The sequence below is a fragment of the Lissotriton helveticus genome, chromosome 4_1 (assembly GCF_964261635.1).
Source record: "Lissotriton helveticus chromosome 4_1, aLisHel1.1, whole genome shotgun sequence".
In the NCBI taxonomy this organism is placed as follows: domain Eukaryota; kingdom Metazoa; phylum Chordata; class Amphibia; order Caudata; family Salamandridae; genus Lissotriton; species Lissotriton helveticus.
Genome location: NC_136063.1, coordinates 547327084 through 547349814, shown reverse-complemented (window position 1 = coordinate 547349814; position 22731 = coordinate 547327084). Strand labels below are relative to the sequence as shown.

Here is a 22731-nt window from a genome sequence, read left to right as displayed (position 1 = left end):
CTGGGCGCCCACGCGCCAGAGTCTACCCTGGGCATGGCGATCGGAGGCGCGAAAAAGTCTGTGACGCCCCGGAGAGGGGGGGACTCACCCTGCGCCTGGAGCGGGGACCCTGGTACCCCATCACCCTGGTGGAGTGAGGCCTGCTCCCTGAGTTGGTCGACGGTCTGGTGCCCCGCCTGATAAGGGCCCGGAGGTGCTGAGCGACTGCAGCGGGACCGGAGTGGCGTTCAGGGGTGCTTTGAATCACTGGAGGCCACAGCAGAGGCACGCAAGTCTTGCCACCCGGCAGAATGGCGCGAGGAGGCAAGAAGAAGGGCTTTGACGCGCTGAAACTGGATGACCCGGGCCATCTCGTCGAGGAGGATGTGCCGGCGCCTGGAGCGGGAAGCTCGACCCGCCCACAAGATCCATCCTTGGGAGATATCATGCAGGCGATAGTAGCGTCGCGGGAAGCTCTTGAAAAGCGAATAGACACCATTGGATCTGACCTGACCCTATTGAAGGACGACCACAGGAAGCTGAAGGAGCGTGTGACGACCTCGGAGGTAATCTTGAAAGATCTGCCTGAAGATGTGGCTACTCTGAGAGCATCATTGGCGGAGGTGGCGCAGAAAGTCCGGGTGCTAGAACTCAGGGCCGAGGACAGCGAAGGGCGCTCCAGACGTAACAACCTCCGCCTCGTGGGGGTCCCAGAAAAAGTGGAGGGCCGGGATGCGGTCTCCTACCTGGAGGGATGGTTGCGGACTGAGGTGGCTCCGGAAGGACTTTCCCCGTTTTTTGCCCTAGAGCGGGCCCACAGAGTCCCGGCGCGCCCGCCCAAACCGGGAGGACCACCGCGGCCGATAGTGATGCGCCTCCTGCGCTTCCGAGATCGAGACCACATCCTTCGGAAGGCCAGGGACCTGCCGGACCTGAGAATTGATAACAGCAAGGTCTTGGTTTTCCCGGACTTCACCAGAGACGTACAAAGACAACGGGCCTCTTTCATGGTGGTCAAGCGGAAATTGAGGTCGCTGCAGCTGCCCTATGCCATGTTGTTCCCGGCTGAGGGTCATCGCTGGAGGGCACACCCACTTTTTTCTCACGCCGCAGGAGGCTTGGAGCTGGTTGGATGCCCGGGGGAGTCGGGCGCAGATGTCCCTCCGGAGACCTCGCCTGGGAGGCGCTCTACTGAGACGACGCCGACGTCTGGTTCCCCGTCGGGATGGCAGCAGGAAAGAGCTAAGGCGGTGCTGGCAGTGGTGGCCATCAGCCAGGGAGACGCCAGCCCTTCCAGTAGTGCATCGGAGCAGTCGAAGATCAGTGCTCCCAGTCCTGGCTCCAGTAGTGTGCACGATCTTTCGGAGACGGATCTGCCGGTGGTGACTCCCCAAACAGCGGACGGAATCCTTGGCTGATGCGGACTGAGGGACACTGGTCACACTTGTAAGGTACTGGGTTGTGAGTTGAGGCTGCCTTCGGATGCTGAGCGGAGAGATGTGGCTGCATCCTGGGTCTTATCGCTGCGTTATGAGGGGGATGGGCCGGGGGGCTCCTTCTGAATGTTCATGGGGGGGAGAGGCGGGGGCGGGGGGCTTCGGGCCTGTTTGGGTCGGCGTCCTGGCCACCCTAGCCCTTTTTTGTTGCGATACACTTTCACGACTTGAGTTTGGATGGGGATTCCACGTTGGTTGTCTGTCCTGGGGTGTGGGAGTTGGGGGAGTTTAATTGATCAGGTTGGGGAGGGTTGGGGGTGGGACCCGGGCGTGTCGGGGAGATCGCTGAGAGAATGGGCGAAGCACGATGGGCTCTGCAATGGGACCCGACTTAGGCTACAAATGTCTCACGTGGAATGTAAGAGGGATGCATACAATGCATAGACGCCACAAGATCCACTCCTATCTAGTTAGGCGAGGCATTCACTTCGCCTTCCTCCAGTAATCACACCTACTAGCTAAAGAGGGGAAGGCGCTGCAACGGAGATGGAGGGGGCAGGTCTACCACACTGGTTACTCCGCATATGCTAGGGGGGTGGCCATTTGGATACGGGCGGGTGTACCATTCCAATGCACACAGCAATTAATTGACCCAGAGGGGAGGTACGTTATGGTGAGAGGCAAGCTGGATGGGAGGGACCTGACATTGGGTTGTCTGTACGCCCCGAATGTAGAACAACCTGCATTTCTCTCTTTGCTGTCCAACAAGTTGGCCCCGTTTTTAGTGGAACCCTTGCTCCTTGGCGGGGACTTTAATAGCGTGACTGACACTGCCCTGGACAGGTCGCACCCCCCCCTACCTAATGCACCGGCTGGCAAACTGGCACTTGCGCGTTCTGCCTGGCAACGCCAATGGGATCTGGTCGACTCATGGAGGGCTATCCATCCGTCAGACAGAGACTATTCGTTGTTCTCCGCCCTCCATGAGTTACACGTCAGCATCGATGCCTTCCTGTGCTCCCAGGATGTGCATGCAGAGGTGTGCCACAGTGAGTTTCTCACGCGCACGATCTCCGATCATAACCCGCTACTTGTGCAGCTGCGCTGGTCGCAGTGCCGCCCGCGAATCCCTGCCTGGAAGCTGCGCCCAGAGGCGCTGGATGATCAGCTCTTCCAGTCCACAATAGCCTCAAACATCGAGGCGTACTTTCAGGTCAATGCGGGCACCGCGGGCTCAGCCGCAATCAAATGGGACGCCCTCAAATCAGTGGTGCGGGGGCAATGCATTGCAACGACGTCGGGCGTTAGGAGGACCTTGCTAGAGGACATCACAAGGGAGGATGAGAAACTACGGGTGCTGGAGAGAGCAAGGCCTGAGCGACCGGACACACATGAGGCCCTACTTGAGGCGCGGGAAATGGTGGCGGCGACAGTGGAGCGCCTCCGGTGCTTCGACTACAAGGCCTATCTCACACGTGCGCACTCGGAGCACGATAAGACAGGAGCTCTTTTGGCCTGGCTGGCCAATCTGGCTCGCTGGAGCTCGGTCATCCTCGAGCTCAGAGATCACTCGGGAGTGGCGCGTTTCACCAGCAGGGGATCAATGAGACATTCTATGATTACTACACGGAGCTATACCGTAGCAGGGTTCTGCCTTCTGTGGACGATTTCCAGGGTTTCCTGGAGGGTCTAGATTTGCCGGAGCTGGGGGAGGAGGACGCGAAGCTGCTCGGGAGCAAAATTGAGGAGAGGGAGGTGAGAGTCGCCATCAAGGGTATGGCAAGGAACAAGACGCCGGACTCCGACGGGCTCCCAATGGAATTCTATCTCACCTATGCCGACCTCCTTGCGCCCCGTCTGACGTGGCTTTACAACGAGGCGAAACGGCTGGGCAGCCTGCCGATGACCACTGGTGAAGCGCTTATCGTCCCACTATTAAAACCGGGTAAACAGCCGTGGGACAGGGCGGCGTATCGTCCACTGTCCATGCTCAATCTGGACTATAAGATTCTGAGTAAAATCTTGGCGACGCGCTTGCTCCCCCATATGTCCACGTTGATCCACGCGGACCAGTCCGGCTTTTTCCCGGCCCGCAACACGGCGCTCAACGTACGACGGCTCCTACATGTGTTGGAGGCTGCCACCTATGACGGCGATGAGGCGGTAGTGTTTGCAGTCGACATGGAGAAGGCCTTTGACAGCCTGGAATGGCCTTACCTCTTCCATGTCAAGCGCACGCTGGGCCTGGGCGGGGACTTCGTGGATTGGACGGCACTGCTCTACCGGAACGCGACGGCGAGGGTCAGAACTGGAAGAATTATCTCTGAGATGTGTGCGGTGGGCAGGGGCACCCGCCAGGGGCACCCGCCAGGGGTGCCCTCTCTCCCCCCTATTGTTTGTCATAGCCGTCGAACCCCTCGCGGTGCGAGCCCGGCTGGGACAGGCATATCAGGGGCTGGATGTCTATGGACAGATACACCACATCGCATTGTATGCAGATGACCTGCTGATGTTCTTGGCAGACTCGACTGACTCCCTGCGTGGGGCTAAGTCCCTCCTTCAATCATTGAGCAGGGTGTCAGGCCTCCGGGTGAACTGGGCGAAGTCCTACCTGTTCCCGACCTGCCCACACAGAATATGCCCACAGTCCACGGAGGGGGTGACGTGGGAGGTGAGGAGTCTTCGCTACCTAGGTACCTCGATCTTCCATGATAAGGCAGATATCCTTGAGGGAAATATTGGGTCGGCAATCAGGCTCACTAAGGTGAACTTCGACTTTTGGAGCACGCTCCCATTGTCACTAATGGGGAGAGTGGCGCTCCTTAAGATGATGACCCTGCCGCGACTGCTTTATTTTTTCAGGACCCTCCCGGTCTGGATCCCTGCGAGCTACTTCCGGCGGCTGAGGTCGATGGTGATCGGCTTCCTATGGGGGGCGGGCAGGCGCAGGGTGGCGCACAATACACTTCTCCGTCCTAGAGCAGGAGGAGGACTAGCGGTGCCAGACTATGAACTATACTACCTGGCGGCTCAGCTGCAATGGCTGACACAATGGGTCGCGAGAGCCAGGAAAGGGGAGGACGGATCGGGGGAGCCGGCGGGACCGGTTCAGGTGTTATCCCGGATTGTTCTGGGGCTCCCGGTGGGAGATTTCCACCTCACCCAGGAATTTGCGACGGCTCGGAAATGCTGGAATAGATATCGCTGGAGGGGCCGTATTGCAGTCCCATATGCACCTGAGATCCCGCTCAAACGGTGCGGCGCACTACCGCATGGAGGTTCATGGCACCAGCTGGAAAGTTGGGAGCTGCAGGGGCTGACATCCATGGGGGACCTCTATGAGAACGGGGTGCTGCTGCCTTTTGACCTCTTGAGAGACCGCTTTGAACTGGCGGGGGGGGACTTCCTCCTTCATGCGGCACTAACGACGGCGATCCGCAAGCACTGGAGGTCGGGCATGACGGAGCCGCCACTGTCTCTGGGCTGCCAGTACGTGGTGATGATGGCGGGGACGGTCAAGGCAGTCACGTGCCTATATAGGCGCATGGTCTCGGAGACTGTCGCCCCACTGTTGTCCCTGAAGGCGAGATGGGAGGCTGACCTGACGACGGAGATCCCTGAGGAGGCGTGGGCTAGCATAGTGGAACGGGCCCGGAACGGGACACGCAACGCTAGGTTTCAGCTGGTGCACTTTTATGTCCTGCACAGGGCCTACCTGACCCCTGACAAATTGCATAAATATTTCCCGACCCATCCGGCGGCCTGCCCGCGATGCCCGGCGGACTTGGCTGATTTCCAGCACATGTTCTGGTCCTGCCCAGAGTTGTGTTCCTTTTGGCGGGAGGTAGTGGATAACCTGAGGGAGGTCACGGAGAGGGACTTGCAATTCACCATGGCACACTGCATCCTACACTGGTTCCCACACACATCAAAGAACAAAATTACTAGCAAGTTTCTGGACCTGGGTCTACTTTTAGCGAAGCGTGCCATAACATCCCAATGGAAGGCGAATAGGGGCCCCTCTGTGGAGAGATGGAAGGCTGAGCTTCACAAATGGGCCCGATGTGAGGGGGAGCTCCGTATGCAGTCTGCGCTTCGGGCAGGCAATGACGCGGCTCTGCAGAGGGCCAGGGCGTGGGAGAGATTGGTCTTAGACCTCACACTTTTGGACCTGGATGAAGAAGACACCCCTGCGCATAGCCCTGCTCCGGCAGAACCACCGCCTGGGGGGATGGTGGCCTAGTCTCCCACCCTTGTTTCCCTACTTCCTACGTGATGACTGGCAGTTTTTTGTTGATTGCTCCTGATGGTCTGCTTCGGGTATGGATTAGTCGGGATGTATGCAAACTCGCACTGGTGGTACTCTGACACGCCTGGGGGGGTGGGGGGCAGAGATAGGGGTGGGGGAGTAGGTCGAGGGGAGGGGGGTAGGAGGGTTTGGGTGGGATGGGCGGGAAGGGGGTTGTTGTTCAGGTATAGGGAAGAGGGCCTACTGGGTCTGTTGAGACATTGCGTACATGGGTGGGAATGCGAGGACCGAAAAGCAGCCCTGCCATTTCCCGAATGACTGGTCATCGCTGAGCCATGCTGTATTCTCCGGCACAGAACTTTCTCCGGTGCTACGCCGCTCGACCTCCGGGGTGTGAGCTAAATGGCTGTGTGACGCATGTAATGGAGATTCATATATATATATAATGGACAACGGAGGGAATGGCACAAATGAGCCGATTGTACCACCTAATTTGCTGCAATAAAAAGATATTTACAAAAAAAAAAATAGAATGTCACTATAACCTTTGTTTTTTTCAGTAAATGCTTACGCTTTTTTAATTCTATTGTCCATGTAACCTTTTGCTTTTTTAGTGAATTTCAGTTTTTTTAATAATATAAATTGCATTATGATTTGAAGTTCAATTTACTAATATATAATTTCACAGTGCTATAAATAAATTGTATTCATATATTCATTCTTTTATTTGTATTGGGGGGGAAAACAGCAGCATCATTCTTTTCTCAAAATTCATAATTCATATTAATATTTCATACAAATTAATCGTAATCATACATTCATTCTTGTATATTTTAAAACTCAAATATTAAAAATTAGGTAAGGTAACTTATGTAGGCTTTCAATAAATGCAAGGCACCAAGTCTTTCTTTTTTTTAAATTAATTTGATGGATACGAGGATCTGTTGTGAATCCTCAGACAATGATGTCTGCTGGATACACTGAAAACATTCGATACTAAAACACACATTTAATACAAACATATGCTACTGCAATTTCTATAAGTGTAGGACTGCCTGTGTGTGGGTGTGCGAGTGGCTATATGAGTGTGTAAGTAGGTGTGTGTGGGCCAGTGAATGGGCAGGAGTGTGAGTAATTGTGTGTAAGCAGGTGCGTTAGTAGGTCTGTTAGTGGGTGTATGTCTTTTTTAGGTCGAGCTGGCGTTGGAGCGCGAAGCGCTCCGGCCAGCGAGTTCTATAGTCGCCGTGTTCACTGGCAAGGGAGTCTAGAGCTGTGCACGAGCCGCTACTGGCCTATGCACGAGCCGACTCAGCTCGGAGGACGCGCACGTCTCCGGAAGACGTGCTGCGCCCGAGCCGCCTCCCGCTTGTTCTTTCAGCAAATATTCTCGGAGCCGTAGGGCAAAGTTACCGAACAGCACAACAGGTAGGCTTTTTACATTTATGAAGACAGTATGATGGGCCTCGTACACACACCTCCCCTTCCAGTGCCATACTAAATCAATCTAGCAGTGTACCCTAGGTATTGTTGGGTACAGAGTATTTGAGTTCTTGCTGTTGGCTATGGGCTATTAACGATGAAAGTATTCTCAAGCTTTGTCTGCGCAATTACATATTTTGTGATGATCATCGTGATTTCCTGTTTGGGTTTTTCGGATCCAAGAGAGGTGTTAACAGTCGATAAAGTTGATGTTTATAAAACTGTAATAAAGCGTCCTGTCTCTTTTTTGCGTTAAGCTTTTTTTTGTTTTCTACACGTAGTATATATATATATATATATATATATATATATATATATATATATATATATATATATATATATATATATATAGTCCAGGGCAGACAACCAAAGGAAGAAAATAATTTCGCGAAAGGCGTGTATTGTATTGTAGCTGAATGTATATAGTGCTTCTTACCTCTGAGGAAGTGCACTAGAAGAGGGGTAAGCACACTTACAGAGTGCAGTTTCAGAGTGCAGTTTCAGAGTGCAGTTTCAGAGTGCAGTTTCAGAGTGCAGTTTCAGAGTGCAGAGTGCAGTTTCAGAGTGCAGAGTGCAGTTTCAGAGTGCAGAGTGCAGAGTGCAGAGTGCAGAGTGCAGAGTGCAGAGTGCAGAGTGCAGATTGTAAGTGCAGAGTGCAGATTGTAAGTGCAGAGTGCAGATTGTAAGTGCAGAGTGCAGATTGTAAGTGCAGAGTGCAGATTGTAAGTGCAGAGTGCAGATTGTAAGTGCAGAGTGCAGATTGTAAGTGCAGAGTGCAGATTGTAAGTGCAGAGTGCAGATTGTAAGTGCAGAGTGCAGATTGTAAGTGCAGAGTGCAGATTGTAAGTGCAGATTGTAAGTGCAGATTGTAAGTGCAGAGTGCAGATTGTAAGTGCAGATTGTAAGTGCAGATTGTAAGTGCAGATTGTAAGTGCAGATTGTAAGTGCAGATTGTAAGCGCAGATTGTAAGCGCAGATTGTAAGCGCAGATTGTAAGCGCAGATTGTAAGCGCAGATTCAGAGTGTGAGTGCAGGTGCAGCGTGTGAGTGCAGCGTGTGAGTGCAGCGTGTGAGTGCAGCGTGTGAGTGCAGCGTGTGAGTGCAGCGTGTGAGTGCAGCGTGTGAGTGCGTGTGAGTGCAGCGTGCAGAGTGCAGAGTGTGAGTGCAGCGTGCAGAGTGTGAGTGCAGCGTGCAGATTCAAGATTCAGAGTGCAGATTTAGAGTGCAGATGCAGAGTGCAGTTAAAATGTTGCTAGGCTAGGGCTTTAAAGACACCCCAAACGTGGAAAAGACTGCTGTTTTTCTTTGGTATTGTCCAATCTTGTCCAGACGGTCACGCCTAGTATTTTTTTGCAACTATCTTTTCTCCTAAAACATTAATATGCAGGATTGCTGAGGGGTCTCCCCTGTCAGTCCTCGTGGTTGTTTTTTGTGAAGCCCCTGCAAGGAATGGCCATAAAACAATTGGCTGTTTCAGTTGTCTAGAAACACCACAGATTCTGCTTGACCTGGGCGTGCTCCATGACTTGCAAGTGGAACTTCACAGACAACTACATTAAAAAAAAGCATTTGCAATGCAATAGGTCTCGCATTTGCGAGAGTTTAACCTATTGGCATTGTAAATGACAATGCCTTTTATTTATGTTTTAAAAACCAACACATAAATAAAAGACATTGCCATTTACAATGCCAATAGCTCAAACTCTAACAACTGCGAGACCTATTGCATTGTAAATGCTTGTTAAATTAAGGTCTGGATCCCAGGTTGCATCCAGCCAATCAGGGCATTGCTATTGGTGTGTGATCTGCTGAGGATCTGTGTCTCTAGATATACATGAATACTTTATTAACTCCAAAACTTCTGAACAGATTTACATCAAATTACAACAAGCATTGGGCAATGCAATAGGTCTTGCTTTTGTCCGACTTAGACCTGTTGGGGTTGTAAATGACAATGTCTTATCTGTATTTTGATTTGGAGTGCAGTGGATGTGTGAACAGCAACACAGCTGCAGGACTGCCTAGAGGATTTAGAAAAGGGGAGGTACTGATGGGACGAGAGAAGAATCTAGCAGCACTGTCTAGAGGACTTAGAATGGGGAATTATCAAAAGGACCAGAGAAGCAGCTAGCAACACTGCTTAGAGGACTAAGAACAAGGAATTACCACTGGGAACAGAGACATAGCTGCAGCACTCCCTAGATAACTTAGAATGAGGAATTACAGAGGGGCCCTGAGTAGCAGCCAGCAGCACTGTCTAGAGGAATTAGAATGAGGAATTACCGACTGGAGCAAAAAAGCAGCTAGCAGCACTGCCTGGAGGACTAAGAATGAGGAATTATCAGTGGGGCCAGAATTGCCAGTGGGACCACAGGAGCAGCTGCAGCATTGTCTAGAAGACTTAGAATGAGGAATTACCACTTGGACCAGGGAAGCCGTTATCAGCACTGGCTAGAGGACTAAGAATGAGGAATTACATTGGGATCAGAGATGCAGCTGCAGCACTGCCTAGAGGACTAAAAACAGGGAATTACAGTACCAAGAATAAGATACTACCACTGGGACCACAGAAACGGCTAGCAGCACTGGCTAGAGGACTAAGAATGAGGAATTACCACTGGGAACAGAAATGCAGTTGCAGCGCTGGCTCGAGGACTAAGAATGAGGAATTACCACTGGGAACAGAGATGCAATTGTAGCACTTGGCTAGAGGACTAAGAATAAGGAATTAACACTGAGAACAGAGACACAGCTGTCATATTTGTGACCAGATAAACAACAAGATTTACAGCCCTGTTTACAGAAACGGAGCTACAAGCAAGTGCAACATAATTAATGCTCAATAATAAAGATTGGGTGAACGGGAACTTGCGAGTAAAGTCAAATTGTTTACATTCTAACTTTGTGACTGCTCAACTCGATCTTCAGTGACCCAGACTCTGTAGATCATAAGTGAAAGCTAAGCTGCGAAGGGGAGAACACATGGAGAAACAGTGGATGGGAGGGGAAAGCAGTAATGCTGGTCTGCTGCTCACGTTTGCAACATTTACAGAACAAGAAGCAGGCAATCGGAAAAAGTAGTGAACGAAATGAACTGAAATGGAGAGAAGCAATATGGGCACTGTAACAGGGCCAGTCGTTATAACGACTGACCAAAAGGAGGGACAAATGAGCATGATTTACCATTCAAAAGTAAGGGATTTAGAAAGGCACTGGGAACACATAACAAGCGATGGGCCGACTAAGCCCATGTACTGAATATATATACCAAGTCTCGCACAGCAACGAATGCGATCTGCTAAGCACGACCTAAAAATAAGTCTTTCTGGACCAAGATCTAGCTTTCTGGCAAATGTGGAGTAATTCCATTCAGAGGTTTGGGCTGTAGTCATGTCTAAAATCCCTTTGGGAAACCGTATGGGAAAAACACATTTTGGACTCTTCTTCCCCCCCCCCCCCCCTACATTTACAGCTGTGCTTTCCTGTGACTTTTTAGTTCTAGTAGCATAGAAGGAGAGTTGCTGTGAAGTATAGCTCCATCGTTGTCCTTATCTTGTCCAAAGCACCGTTGCTCTCTAAAGCGGTCTATATCCTCACTTGTTTCACAGTGTTTTTACCGATAACCAAATTAAATCCACATCTCCACTGTTAACCAAGATTTCAATGTTACACGTAACGAACTCTGTTCAGTTTCTATGCCCCTACTTCCCCTCTCGATTTCCCATGCCTCCAAGTTCGATATCATGAAAAACTGCCTCTCCAACCACTTCAAACAATAATCTCAAGTAAAAAAATAACCCACAGGCCCCTTTCATCAACAGACTCCTCAGACAATGTAAACATTTCCTCAAGAAAGACAACTTCACACCAGTAGTCCAATCCCTAGTTCTCTCATATATCGACTATTGAAAAGGACTTGTAACCAGCCTCCCTGAAAGGACTTACCGTACCCGTATAAACAGTTCAATATGCAGCCTGGGGCCCAATGTTTCAAAACTGATTTCTCAAAAAGCAGTCGCAAATTGTGCAGTGACATTTTGTGAACCACCTACATGCTAATATCTTGGTTCCCAAATTAACCATTCAGAGTGAGCTGCAACGCGACATACCTCATTCATGAAATAAGTTGCAAACTGAGACTCACTTCAACTGGATGCCATTACATAGATGACAGCCTGCTATGAATGAATGATTACGCATTTATACCACGCATGGCTACCCTTAGGCATCCCAGCGCATTGGTCAGCGTACCATCATACCCCGGACTACATTTAAATAAAGGTTTTTTTTTTAAGGCTTCCTTTAAAGAAATGGTACTGCATTAAAAACAAATTTTTTAAATAAAAATTGTTTAAGACTGTGGTTCCAGAGAACACTGCCCACTCAACAAACTTGCTTTTTTACATTCACAAAAGGGTAGGGGTTCCAGTGTACCCTCTGTACACCTCGGAGGCAAAACAGTGTAGTGTCAGTAGCACTGTCCAGTTGTTCTTGTATGCATATACTTAGAATTGAAAAACACAATATTTTATTATGGCAGCACACTCGCTTAGTCGAAGTGAAAACGTAACAGCTTAGAGACCATGATCCAGAACAACAGGTGCCTCCCTGGGCCTCGTGTCCATTTCCACAAAAGCCAACTTATTTGAAATTGCAATGATTGAGTCACAAAATGTACAAATCACTTAGGTATGTCGTGGCAATCAATATGAAAACATGCCGGAAGCAATGGATTTCCTGGACCAAAATTATAGAAGACTTGAGCTTACCTGGACCACTCAACATAGCTTTTATTGTTCCTGATGTCAGTGCATGCTCTCTTTTCACAATAAACTCATGTCCATCAGATGAAATCAATTTGACATACATAGCATCAGGGCCTTCACACCCACCGTAGGTCTTCTCTTCTCCATCTAAAAGCAAAGCACTCATTTAAAATAAGGGGACTGCAATGTTAAAACATAAAACCAAATTAATCAGTAGAAAATAGTATAAAATAAAATAAATAAGCTTTTACAAATTCAGGACCTGGAATACACCAGTTTATGTGTTTTCAAAACTATATTCTGCTTGATATTTTATTTTGCTTAAAGACTAAATATTTCACAAAAATCTTGTCAATAAGTTACAATCATTACAATGTGAACCACACCTCAGAAACTTTGGGTAAATGTAATGACGTGGTATTTTGCAAATCTGTAAACCTGCCCAACCGTCAGTAACTTATACCATCCAGTTTGTGGGCAGAAAGGAGAGACACAATCTATTAATTCATAAACTGAGAGAAAAATGAAGACAACAATCTAAAAACACGACAATGTTGCATATTGATTGTGAATGTTGGTACTTTTCCATGGCAGACATATAAAGGGAGAACTGAAATGCAACAATACTGGTAGCTGTGATGTAGGAATTAAATGTGGGAGGTCCACTATGAGTTTACCGCATTAGAAAATGGAAAACAATTCAGCAGCAGTTTATATAAAAACAGAACAAAGAAAAATGAAAAAAGGGACAGACAAGGAACCCAAACAGGGCAAAGCAATTATCTGGAAACATAAGCAAGGAGTGAATGTAGAGAGTTGGGTGTATGATATGGCAAGGGAAACAAAGAACAAATTTACAACAGAAAATGTCCACAGAAACCTGAATGGTGCAGTGGTGGAAGAGAAATCTAAAACACAGTACCCATTCAGGACTTGGTAATTGCGGAGCGGCACCGAACATACCATTCAAACAAGGCAAAAAACGATGAAGTGGGGAGGGGGTGTCAGTGCAGCAAGATCACTGGTGTAGAGGTCGATTGAGGGATCTTCAATGCTGAAATCACCTAGCACTATCTCAAATCCGCTACAAAACTGGACGGCAAAGTCTTGAAATTTGATAAATCTGCTTGTCAAATACGAAACTAAAATCTAAAAGTAAAAATGCTTTAGACTAATGCACTTTCTAACCTATATGGTCTGATCTCGTTATTACCTGCAAATAGACTATTTACCACTGTTTGATATGGGAACAGGAGGTGGGTTGGCAATGAGAACTCACAGTTTATAACCACTCATAAGAGATCACACAAATATTGTACAGTGTGACTGTTGAGTGTATAACTGGAGGTAAATAATATTTCATTGACTTAGGGTCTGGTCACCAGGTGTGCCAAAAAAGGACAGATCACTATCATTAGCTGACTTTTGCTGGAAATGCAGGGTACTGGATGGTCAGCTATGAGATGTGGAAAGAATGTTCTAAATAAACAGTGCCTTGCTATGTTAGTGAAGTAAGGAATATAAAGAAGCATTAGCATAGCCAATAGGTCTTGCCTTTCGGACCTTATGAGTTTTTAGCCATGCAGCACATTATACTGGGCGCTTAGCATTTACAGGTTTTACTAAGTGTAGCGGTACGTGGCTATGTGGGCGGTATTAGGGAGACTGCAAGCAAAACAAACGTATGCCTGTAGGCTACCTTTCATAAATGTAAATGTAAATGTAGTTGAGCTTATATAGCGCACAGCTACCCGCAGTGGGTGTCCCGGCGCTTGCTTAGGGAACCCTTCCTGGTATTCCCCTGTGAGATAGCAGGGTATCCACAAGGTGAAAGTCAGGCATCCCGCCGCGAGGGGCCGTTGTGGAGATTAAGCAAGCTATTGCCCAGAGTAGCAGAGTGTGAACCCGTGAGTCGAGGAGGCACGGGGGCGAGAATTATCGAGTCCGTGGAATTTTTAGCCCAAGACCCGCCGAGGCGGGGAATTGAACCCTGGTCCAGGACCGATCTCAGCTTCCGGGTCTGCTGCCTCTAACCCCTGAGCCACACTTCTCCACCATAGCATTGTAGGTTTTGAACTGCCCACATATGTTAACCATTTCAAAAATGGGGTTTACCCAATACTGGTCCTGGATACTTTAAGCGATACAAAAATCAAGGGTCCTAGAACATAAATCACAAAGGGGATTCAATCCAGTGACACAGTCAAGTATTGTCTACAGTTTAAGGGGAGTGTGGAGTACAGAAGGGTTGTTGTACAAACTCCTCAATACTGGAGTCAAAAATGTGTACACATAAAATCAACATAAAGATAAACAGAACACAGACCAAAAATTCAATTATTCTGGTAATTTAATACTTGAAATTTAAAGAAGTCAGATCATATTCATGAGATATAAATGAAAGAAGGAGGTTGCTCCTAGAGGGAACGTGCTGGTAGAGAAATGGTGCTCAGCGTTGGTCGGTGACAGAAAAAAGGGTTTTAGGTGGCATAGAAGGGAGAGGAAATTACACATACTTTTTAAAGCAATATGAACGGTTATCATTCACTGTCATATGTGGCCTAGCTTTTCATATATTCACCATCTTCTACAATTAAATATCCAGATCTCCAAGATGAACAGCAATTTGGAGTGGAAGTCTTTCATAGTGTGGCAGCAGCTTTGGCTGTGGAGCTATTCCTCAAACACAGTGGTGAGCAGCAGGGTCAAATTGGGAACAAAATTAGGCCCGGGCACCAAAAGAACAAGCATTTACAATGCAATAGGTCTCCCAGCTTTAAAGTTTGAGCTATTGGCATTGTATATTACAATGTGTTACATTAACTTGTTATCAAACTCTGAATTGTTGTATAAAGATGATTTGCAAACGGTCAAATGTTGCTGAATAGTAAGCAACGTTGTGAATAATATTGTTTGCTAGTCATCCTTGGGTACCAGAGTACTTCACTTGAGGCAGCTCACTACTCTGCACTCACTACTCTGCACTCACTACTCTGCACTCACTACTCTGCACTCACTGCTCACTACTCTGCACTCACTACTCACTACTCTGCACTCACTACTCACTACTCGGCACTCACTGCTCACTACTCTGCACTCACTACTCACTACTCTGCACTCACTACTCTGCACTCACTACTCACTACTCTGCACTCACTACTCTGCACTCACTGCTCACTACTCTGCACTCACTACTCTGCACTCACTACTCTGCACTCACTACTCTGCACTCACTACTCTGCACTCACTACTCTGCACTCACTACTCACTACTCTGCACTCACTGCTCACTACTCTGCACTCACTACTCACTACTCTGCACTCACTACTTTGCACTCACTACTCACTACTCTGCACTCACTACTCACTACTCTGCACTCACTACTCTGCACTCACTACTCGGCACTCACTACTCACTACTCTCCATTCACTACTCTGCATTCACTACTCTGCGCTCTCTGTAAGCTCACTGAAAAGTTTAGTTGTGCTATTCAATGGTCAAAGATCCTCTGTTCAATGGTACTCATTTTATCGACCTTAGAAGGATGAAAAGCCATGTAAACTCATGTGGAATCAAACAAGTGAACATGTGAGTATAGGAGAGCAAACACAGATCCTTGGAGTAGGCACATTAGCTCCTTTGGCCACCAGTGTAATACATAACTGTTACTATACCACATGACCCAGTAAGATAACGGTGTTCGGACAGTGTAGTGACACACACAGTAGTGTGTTTTACTGCTACTGCCTGTCTTCAGAGCAGCCTGTGACCGAAAAGGGGGCTCTCTGTAAGCTCACTGACTCCTAGCAGTCACTGCAAACCATCCTGAGTGCTCGGTGGCAGCTATATAAGGTATATAAATATTCCATTGCCACCAGTTGACCCCGTGATACTCCGGTCCTAATGGAAGCAGCCCCTTTGAAAGTCAGCAGTATAGTATTATATTGATATAGCTCTCCCTGCCAGTGTACCTCCCTGAACCCGCGGCGCGCGCCGGTATATAGGAGTGCAGCTGACCTGCTGTGGCTGCTATTAATAAATACAATTGATGCTTCATCGTTTTTTTTTTTTGTTTTTTTTTAGTTTGTTTCCTTTTATGATTTCAAATATCTTTTCAGCAAAATAACTATAGTACATTTTGGGAGCGACAATTAAGTATTGTGTTTCATTACGACCAATTCAAAAACCTAAGGTACTATCTGCAATACAATTAACCGGTCTACAACAATCTTACTTCGTTCAACATTTCCAGGTATACCAAAATGCTTTTGAGAGTTACACAGTTAAGTTCACTGAAACTGAATATCCCCTCAGCCACAGAGCAGCACAATATATAAAGATTAACATTTGCAACTCTAAACTTGTGGCTAAACACATTATCAACATAGTAAATCCAGTATGAAGTGACCACCCAAGAATGAGGTGATAATTACTCAAATTAATTGCAAATTGATACTGGGGAATTTAATTCTAGCCTATCAACGAGAACTGATCAATTAAATTCAACATACTGTTAAGTGAAATAAATATTGCTAGAAGGAGGAAACCTCTGGTACTTATAAAGGTCTTATTTTAAAAGATGACTGAAGGACCTGGCACATTAGCACAAAAAAAAGAATCGCTGCTTTCAAATTCAAACTTAAAATGAGACAAATCACGAAAGAGATGCAAGTTTATTAGATATGAAAAAGGAAAGTGAACATGACTATCTGCACTCTTATATTCAGAGTACATAAGGAAACATCTACTCTATTCAAGAATGGGTTCCTGTCAGAGTTTTATTGAGAACTGTCAGCAAGTTCATTAATATAATGGTTGAATGAAATCTTAAATACATTTATGTAAACAAAAAATGCCAAGCAGTCAGATCCCAAAGCGAATAAGTGTGTTTTGTATCCCCGGAATACTTTTATGACTTCATCTGTTGAAAAGCAGTGCAAGGAAAGAGTGAGACATAAGGGAAATGCTATAAATGAGGGTTAATCAAACCAATTCCTTGGCATTCTATAATGTAGTTTTCTGAATCTGGAGTTTGATCTTCCGATTTTTTCACAGTAAACGTAGCCTTACTTAGCTGTTCTGCAAAATGTATAGCTGTTTTTGTATGGAGTGTGACAGGTCCTGTTCTTACTCTAGAGACACCATCAGCTAACGCCATAAATATAATTAGCTGGTCCTGCAGAAATTCATCCACACATCCACCATGTCGTAAATTTCTAAGCAACATGTCTGCAGCATCCCCTGCAACCTTCTCTGGTGAAACACCTCTTTTGCCTAAGGCCGAGCCAGCAAAAAAACATCCTGTTGAGGTCTCAGCAAAAAGTATTATTCCATTTCCGTTTCCAAAAGATTGATCTTTAGGTTCTTGAATCGGCTGTACATTCACATATATATCCTTTATTTCTCTTCTGATGCACCTAACAGCAGCTGTTGCCATATCCTTTGCTATTTTATATGGCAACACACCAGCAACAAATGCTCTTCCATATATTTTTGTCACATTGCCTCTGTCAGTTAAATTTATTGGGGTCAACTTCTTGACGGGTGATGTTCGGACTACAACTTCACCACCACCTCTAGGATAATAGCCTCTTGTTTTTATATCGCAGCCAAACTTGAATGAAAATTTTTCCACAATAGGTTTGAAGACCGTCACTGTGTAATCAATCTGTGGCGCCATCTCAGCATTGGTCCCACCTTTCAAATAGAGTTCTGTTGGAGAAGCAGCAAACAGTACACAGGGCAAGGATACCTGCATGAGAAGGCAGACACTCCCCGCCGTTTTTGTATCTGCTGTGAGGACTCCCCCTTTGATCTTTCCGGGTGTGAAAATAACTTCAGTTGACCCAATTTCACCTCTTTCCAGTTGACCTTCACACAAATCACGTATTATCTCCAGCCCGGACAGATGCTGAGGCCTGAGACCTGGTGTGCTCCTGCCAGCCCGAATACTGTGGAGCCGCACGGGCAGACCCAAGATGCAGCTCAGGGATGTGGAGACCCTCAGGATCTGCCCACCCCCTTCCATGATGCTGCCATCTATCTCCAGCATGTACTCGGCCATGCCCTCTGCTGCGGCGGCGGCCCTGGGCGGAGTGAAGTTCGGACTGCGGCCGGTGACAGCTGTCGACTCCGCCGGTGAGGTTCTGGCTGACGCCGGTGTCCTGGCCGAGACTCTGCGCGCGTCCAGGAGACCTAAAAAGGGGTCCACATCGGAGGATAATGACCTTTCATGAAATAATTTTGGGAGAAATTAAGCTTTATAAACTCGTGGGGTCAGTAGCATTGGCCAAGACTAAACACACCATTAGAAACACCATTATTCCACTGCTGCTGACCCACAGGTCTCCTCAACTGATCTTCAGGCCTATACATTTCTCTACTTTGGATGCCAGAATGTGTTTTTCACCTATTGATCCCTTAATCTCTGCCTCCCCGCCCCAAAAACCCCTGAATATTCTGCATTATATCAGGCCATGAGTCCGAGAACTCCTGTCAGGAGGCTTCTGTGTACCCTCAGAGAATCCGGGCTCTTCCTCTTTTGGTTGCCACTCAGGAGCCTCTCTGCAAGTGAGGTCTTTGGGGATTGCATGTAGTTTTGTACTGGATATCTTTTGTATTGTGGGTAAAGACTTGATTTGAGTCTGGAAAAGCTGCAGGAATTCACTCCAAATGCTTTTGTTTCTCTGGTCTCTCTACTCCTTTCTTATCTCCTGATTGCATCACTCATTCTCTATAGAAAAAATTGCTTTTCTCTCTAGTTCTTCCTTTTTCTCTCATATATATTTCTTTCACTCTCCTTGGTGTTTCTCATTCTACCTATGTCCTTCACCCCAGTCTCTCACTTTTCCCCCCCTCTCTCTTTTCTTATCTTTCACTCTGTCTACAAATACCCCTCTATCTCCCACTCTTGTCTCCCCTGCTGGGCTCTTTTTTCAGTTATTTTTATCTCCCTCATGTCCTTAATTCTCCTGTCATTTTGTATCTCTCCTTGTTTTTGTGTTCAAATGTGTTATTGTATTTGGATAAAAAGAAATACAGTTTCAAATCAACAGCGATACATAAAAATCAGAAAGTAAAGTTTTATTTTATTTCTCCCGACAGGCTCTTTCCTGTCCCTCTTCCCTCTGAATTCCTTTGTACTATAACTAATGTTAAATTCTTATGTGTACCCTCTATTGCTTTGCTGCATACACAGACATAGGGAATGCTTGTTTTTATTTAGACAAAACCAAAAATATATGGAAAACATATCAACTCTTTATAAACTATGGTCATATAAGACAAGGAGTGACTATGTCTAAACAGTCTGTATCCAAACAAATGGTGGCACGCATTTCATTATGCCACAAACTTTCAAGTAAGCCATTGCTAGGGAATCCCAGAGCTCACTCTGCAAGAGGGTAAGCAGCTTTTTACCACTGGCTGCTTCGGAATCAGACTGCCTCAGGAAACATCAACAGAAACTATGTTCCCATTTACTGAAGTTAAAACAACATTAATATATAAGGGGCAGGGTGGGGAGTACCCTGACCCATGTGGGTGAGGTCCCGGGAACCCCCTACCGCGGGGGGTTTGACCAGCAATGGGCGCTATGTGCCTGCAAGAGATTGGGTGCGGCACTGTGACCAAATCCACAGTACACAGTCTGGGGGTTGACCCAAGCATGGTCAAAAGTTATGCTCGGTGAGAGAGTTGGGCAAATACGATCAAAACAACCCAGAAATTCACCGAAAAACTCCAACGGGTAAAGTGACGTTCTAGTTAGGTAAAGTAAGATCTTACTTTACAATGTACCCCCCTCCCCCGCGGACCACGCCCAAACCCGCTGCATCATACTTGACTCCTTCCTCACCATGACCCGACAGATCAACGCTGTCGCCTCTACCTGCTTCAACACCCTCTGCATCCTCCACAATACCTTCAAGTGGGTCCCCCCCGAAGCCAGAAAGACCATCACCTATGCACTCATAACAAGCAGACTGGACTACGGAAACACCCTCTACACTGGAATCAACAAATCCCTGCTACACAAACTCCAGACCATCCAGAACACCGCGGCCAGATTCGTCCTCGGCATCCCACAGAATGAGCACATCATCCAACACCTGAGAGACCTCCACTGGCTCTCCGTCGAGAAGAGACTAACAGTCAAGCTACTCGCCCACGCCTACAAATCCCTCCACAACAGCGGACTCAAATACCTCAACAAAAGAGTTTCCTTCCACATACCCAAAAGGAACCTCCGCTCTGCCAACCTCACCCTGACAGAAACCCAGCGCATCCGCAGATTCAGAGTGGGTGGAAGAGCCTTCTCCTACATCGCAGCCAAAGCCTAGAACGAGCTCCTATCCCGCACCAGCCGCTCCCCTACTCTGCACAACTTCAGGAAGAGCCTCAAGACCTGGCACTTCGGCTGATCCTGAGCTGCACCCCCCCCCAAGTCTTGAGACCTCATGGATGAGTAGCGCCCTTTAAACACCCCGATTGATTGATCAAATAAAAAACAGACATTAGAAACTCAATGAAAATAAGTTTGAAGTGTCATCATAGTTCGGCATTGTATCAATATAAAAACTACTGTTTTGAAACAAAAAACACATTTATGGGTCGATGTGTCAAAGAGAAGAGGACAACTATTAACTCAAGACTGCAATCCTATTTATGTGTTCTTGAACCTAGAGCATTACAATTCAGCAACAGTCAGCACTTTACAAAGCACTACAAATAATTAAGCTGATTGCCACAAAAGTGAATAGGCTCCCAGATCAGATTAAACCTTCTATCACACTGCTGTTTAGGGATTTACAGACTGTGTTGTTTGTGATCTGTTTTGGTGCAGTCTACACACACCATTTTTATTGCATGTTGATATGTTCACTTATGGTACAATTAATAGTGCCTTTATGGATAACGGAAACGTGGGCCTCTGACTGATAATCCCACAATCAACAAATTCCTTGCAGGCAAGGCTCCAGATCCAACTTGTGGATTTAAGGCGGATCCTCTTCATAACCTACAATGACTTTCAGGCTCCAATTTATTCAGTATAAAAACTTCCAGGCTCATAGCAATCTTTTACGACTAACTTTCCAAATACTCCTGCCAGCTTTCTTACTTGATGTCAAAAACAACACTGAAACGCTTAGGCTTTTAGAAGCTTGGTAAAAGCACATATATTAGTCTTGAGCATTTGGGTGAGCCCTCAGTCTGTTTTGGATAATCTGCTATCAAGTGTGTACTACTAAACAAAAGGCATGATGTGATTTGCAAATCAGTGAATGTTTGCTATCATGAGGACTCAAAGTAGGTTTGCGATAGACATCTAGATGTAAAATCACTTACCCATGGTCTTTCAAGAGCTTCTTGGCCTTTCCTTAATAGATTTGAAGCATATAATTCTGCTGCAACATAAAAGAGAAAATATGTCTCAAATTATTAACACTACACTGATATTAATTATTTCCACTTACTTGCCATCAACACACAATAGCGAGATGGTGAAAGATCACCTTCCACTTCAGAATGTACCACACCCTTATGCCTTCTGTCACAGATTTTTGTAAATCAGAACGGATACTGTTATTAGTTTAAATCTAAACCAGCAGAGTCAAATGAAGAAATGTGTCCAGAGCTACCAATAATGCTTTCACAAGCTTTTGTGCTATGCTGAACTAATGCCAATCCACCATAAAACCAGGGGTCGAATATATTATAGAGCAGTTCAATTGGTGTCTAGCTAATGCTTTCAAATATGGCCCAAAACCAAGCCTTTCTTAGATCCCGTGTCAGGCACGTGATGCAGATGATGAAACAGTCTTTCTGGCGAACCTCAGTATTGTCTTAATCATAAGGAGGCATGGCTAGTACTGAGACAATTGCAATAGGGAAGGGAGAACTAACGTGAAGTAGTTGGTAAATGTCCATATACAGGAAAACAAAAGCAAAGAAATAAAAGTTATAACCCAATGAAGCTGACAGAATCCATTAAGATTGTTCTTGTAGTAAAGTAATTTCAGAAAAGGACCCATGTCACTTGCACTGTAGAAAATAGCAGAACGCTGTAGAAAAGACTCGATTTAACAGTGGAACTTTGTGGTCACAAAGTTCTAGAATGTAGAGTGAGGGGCCTGCGCGCTCCGGAATGGGCATGCTGAGGCTGAGGTGTTTGGAATAAACCTGATGCTTCTCTTCACTCTCCTGTCTGCTTAATGAGCAACCCTCTTATCGTGGACAGATTTTTTAGGGAAGTTAAATTCCTTCCAGCTGTAGGAGGAGAAGGAGTAGGAAGGCTAGACAGTTTTGAATGCGTAGACAAGCAGATAATATGGTTAAAAGGTAAAACACTGTGATGGAGAGGAGCACGTTATATTTAAGGAAGCAATAACCGATTAAATATGTTGCTGATTTGAAGTCACTATGTAGGACTTTGAGAACAACTTATGAGCAAGTGTTAAGTGATCTAAACAAAGAACAATAAAGTACACAATTGGTACCACCATCAACATAGCAAGGAGAATGGAACAGTCAGATCGCTACATAGGAGAGATGAGGTTCCAATCATTGTACAAAGCCAAAGCAATAAAGAAGACCAGTAGAGACATGGAAGAATATGGATTATAGGAATGCATACAAGATTGGAACTCGTAATTGCTATTCAGTGGCTCTTAGAGTAATTTCTTCATTTATACATTTTTTCAGCGTTTGATTTAGTGTCTACTTGGTGCTGGTAGAGAGGATATTACGGCAAAGTGCGCCTTACTTTGGGGGATATAATCAATTTAGTTACACAGTAAGAAGAAAGTGACTCCTTTGATATGAA

The 22731-nt window shown here is 46.4% G+C and overlaps 2 protein-coding genes across 5 annotated transcripts in view; both read right to left on the bottom strand.

Moving 5' to 3' along the window:
• The window catches only part of ELOC (elongin C), a 54199-nt gene that overhangs the window by 17391 nt on the left and 14077 nt on the right, over positions 1-22731 (bottom strand). For 3 of the 4 annotated variants that reach the window (XM_078687138.1, XM_078687139.1, XM_078687136.1), the window contains exons 2-3: positions 21255-21313; positions 11913-12056 (exon numbers count right to left, since the gene is read on the bottom strand). In XM_078687138.1, the coding sequence (XP_078543264.1) occupies positions 11913-12056; positions 21255-21258 (148 nt within the window). In that variant the 5' untranslated portion in view covers positions 21259-21313. The remainder of the gene's footprint in view (positions 1-11912; positions 12057-21254; positions 21314-22731) is intronic. The other variant, XM_078687137.1, reaches the window with a different exon arrangement.
• LOC144828731 (RNA 3'-terminal phosphate cyclase-like) lies at positions 16569-18088 on the bottom strand. Its single transcript, XM_078687134.1, has one exon. The coding sequence runs from the start codon at positions 17971-17973 to the stop codon at positions 16876-16878; it is 1098 nt and encodes a 365-aa protein (XP_078543260.1). The 5' UTR covers positions 17974-18088; the 3' UTR covers positions 16569-16875.

Excerpts from the sequence above, each read along its gene's own strand:
- LOC144828731 (XM_078687134.1), bottom strand. The coding sequence starts at position 17,973 with ATGGCCGAGTACATGCTGGAGATAGATGGCAGCATCATGGAAGGGGGT.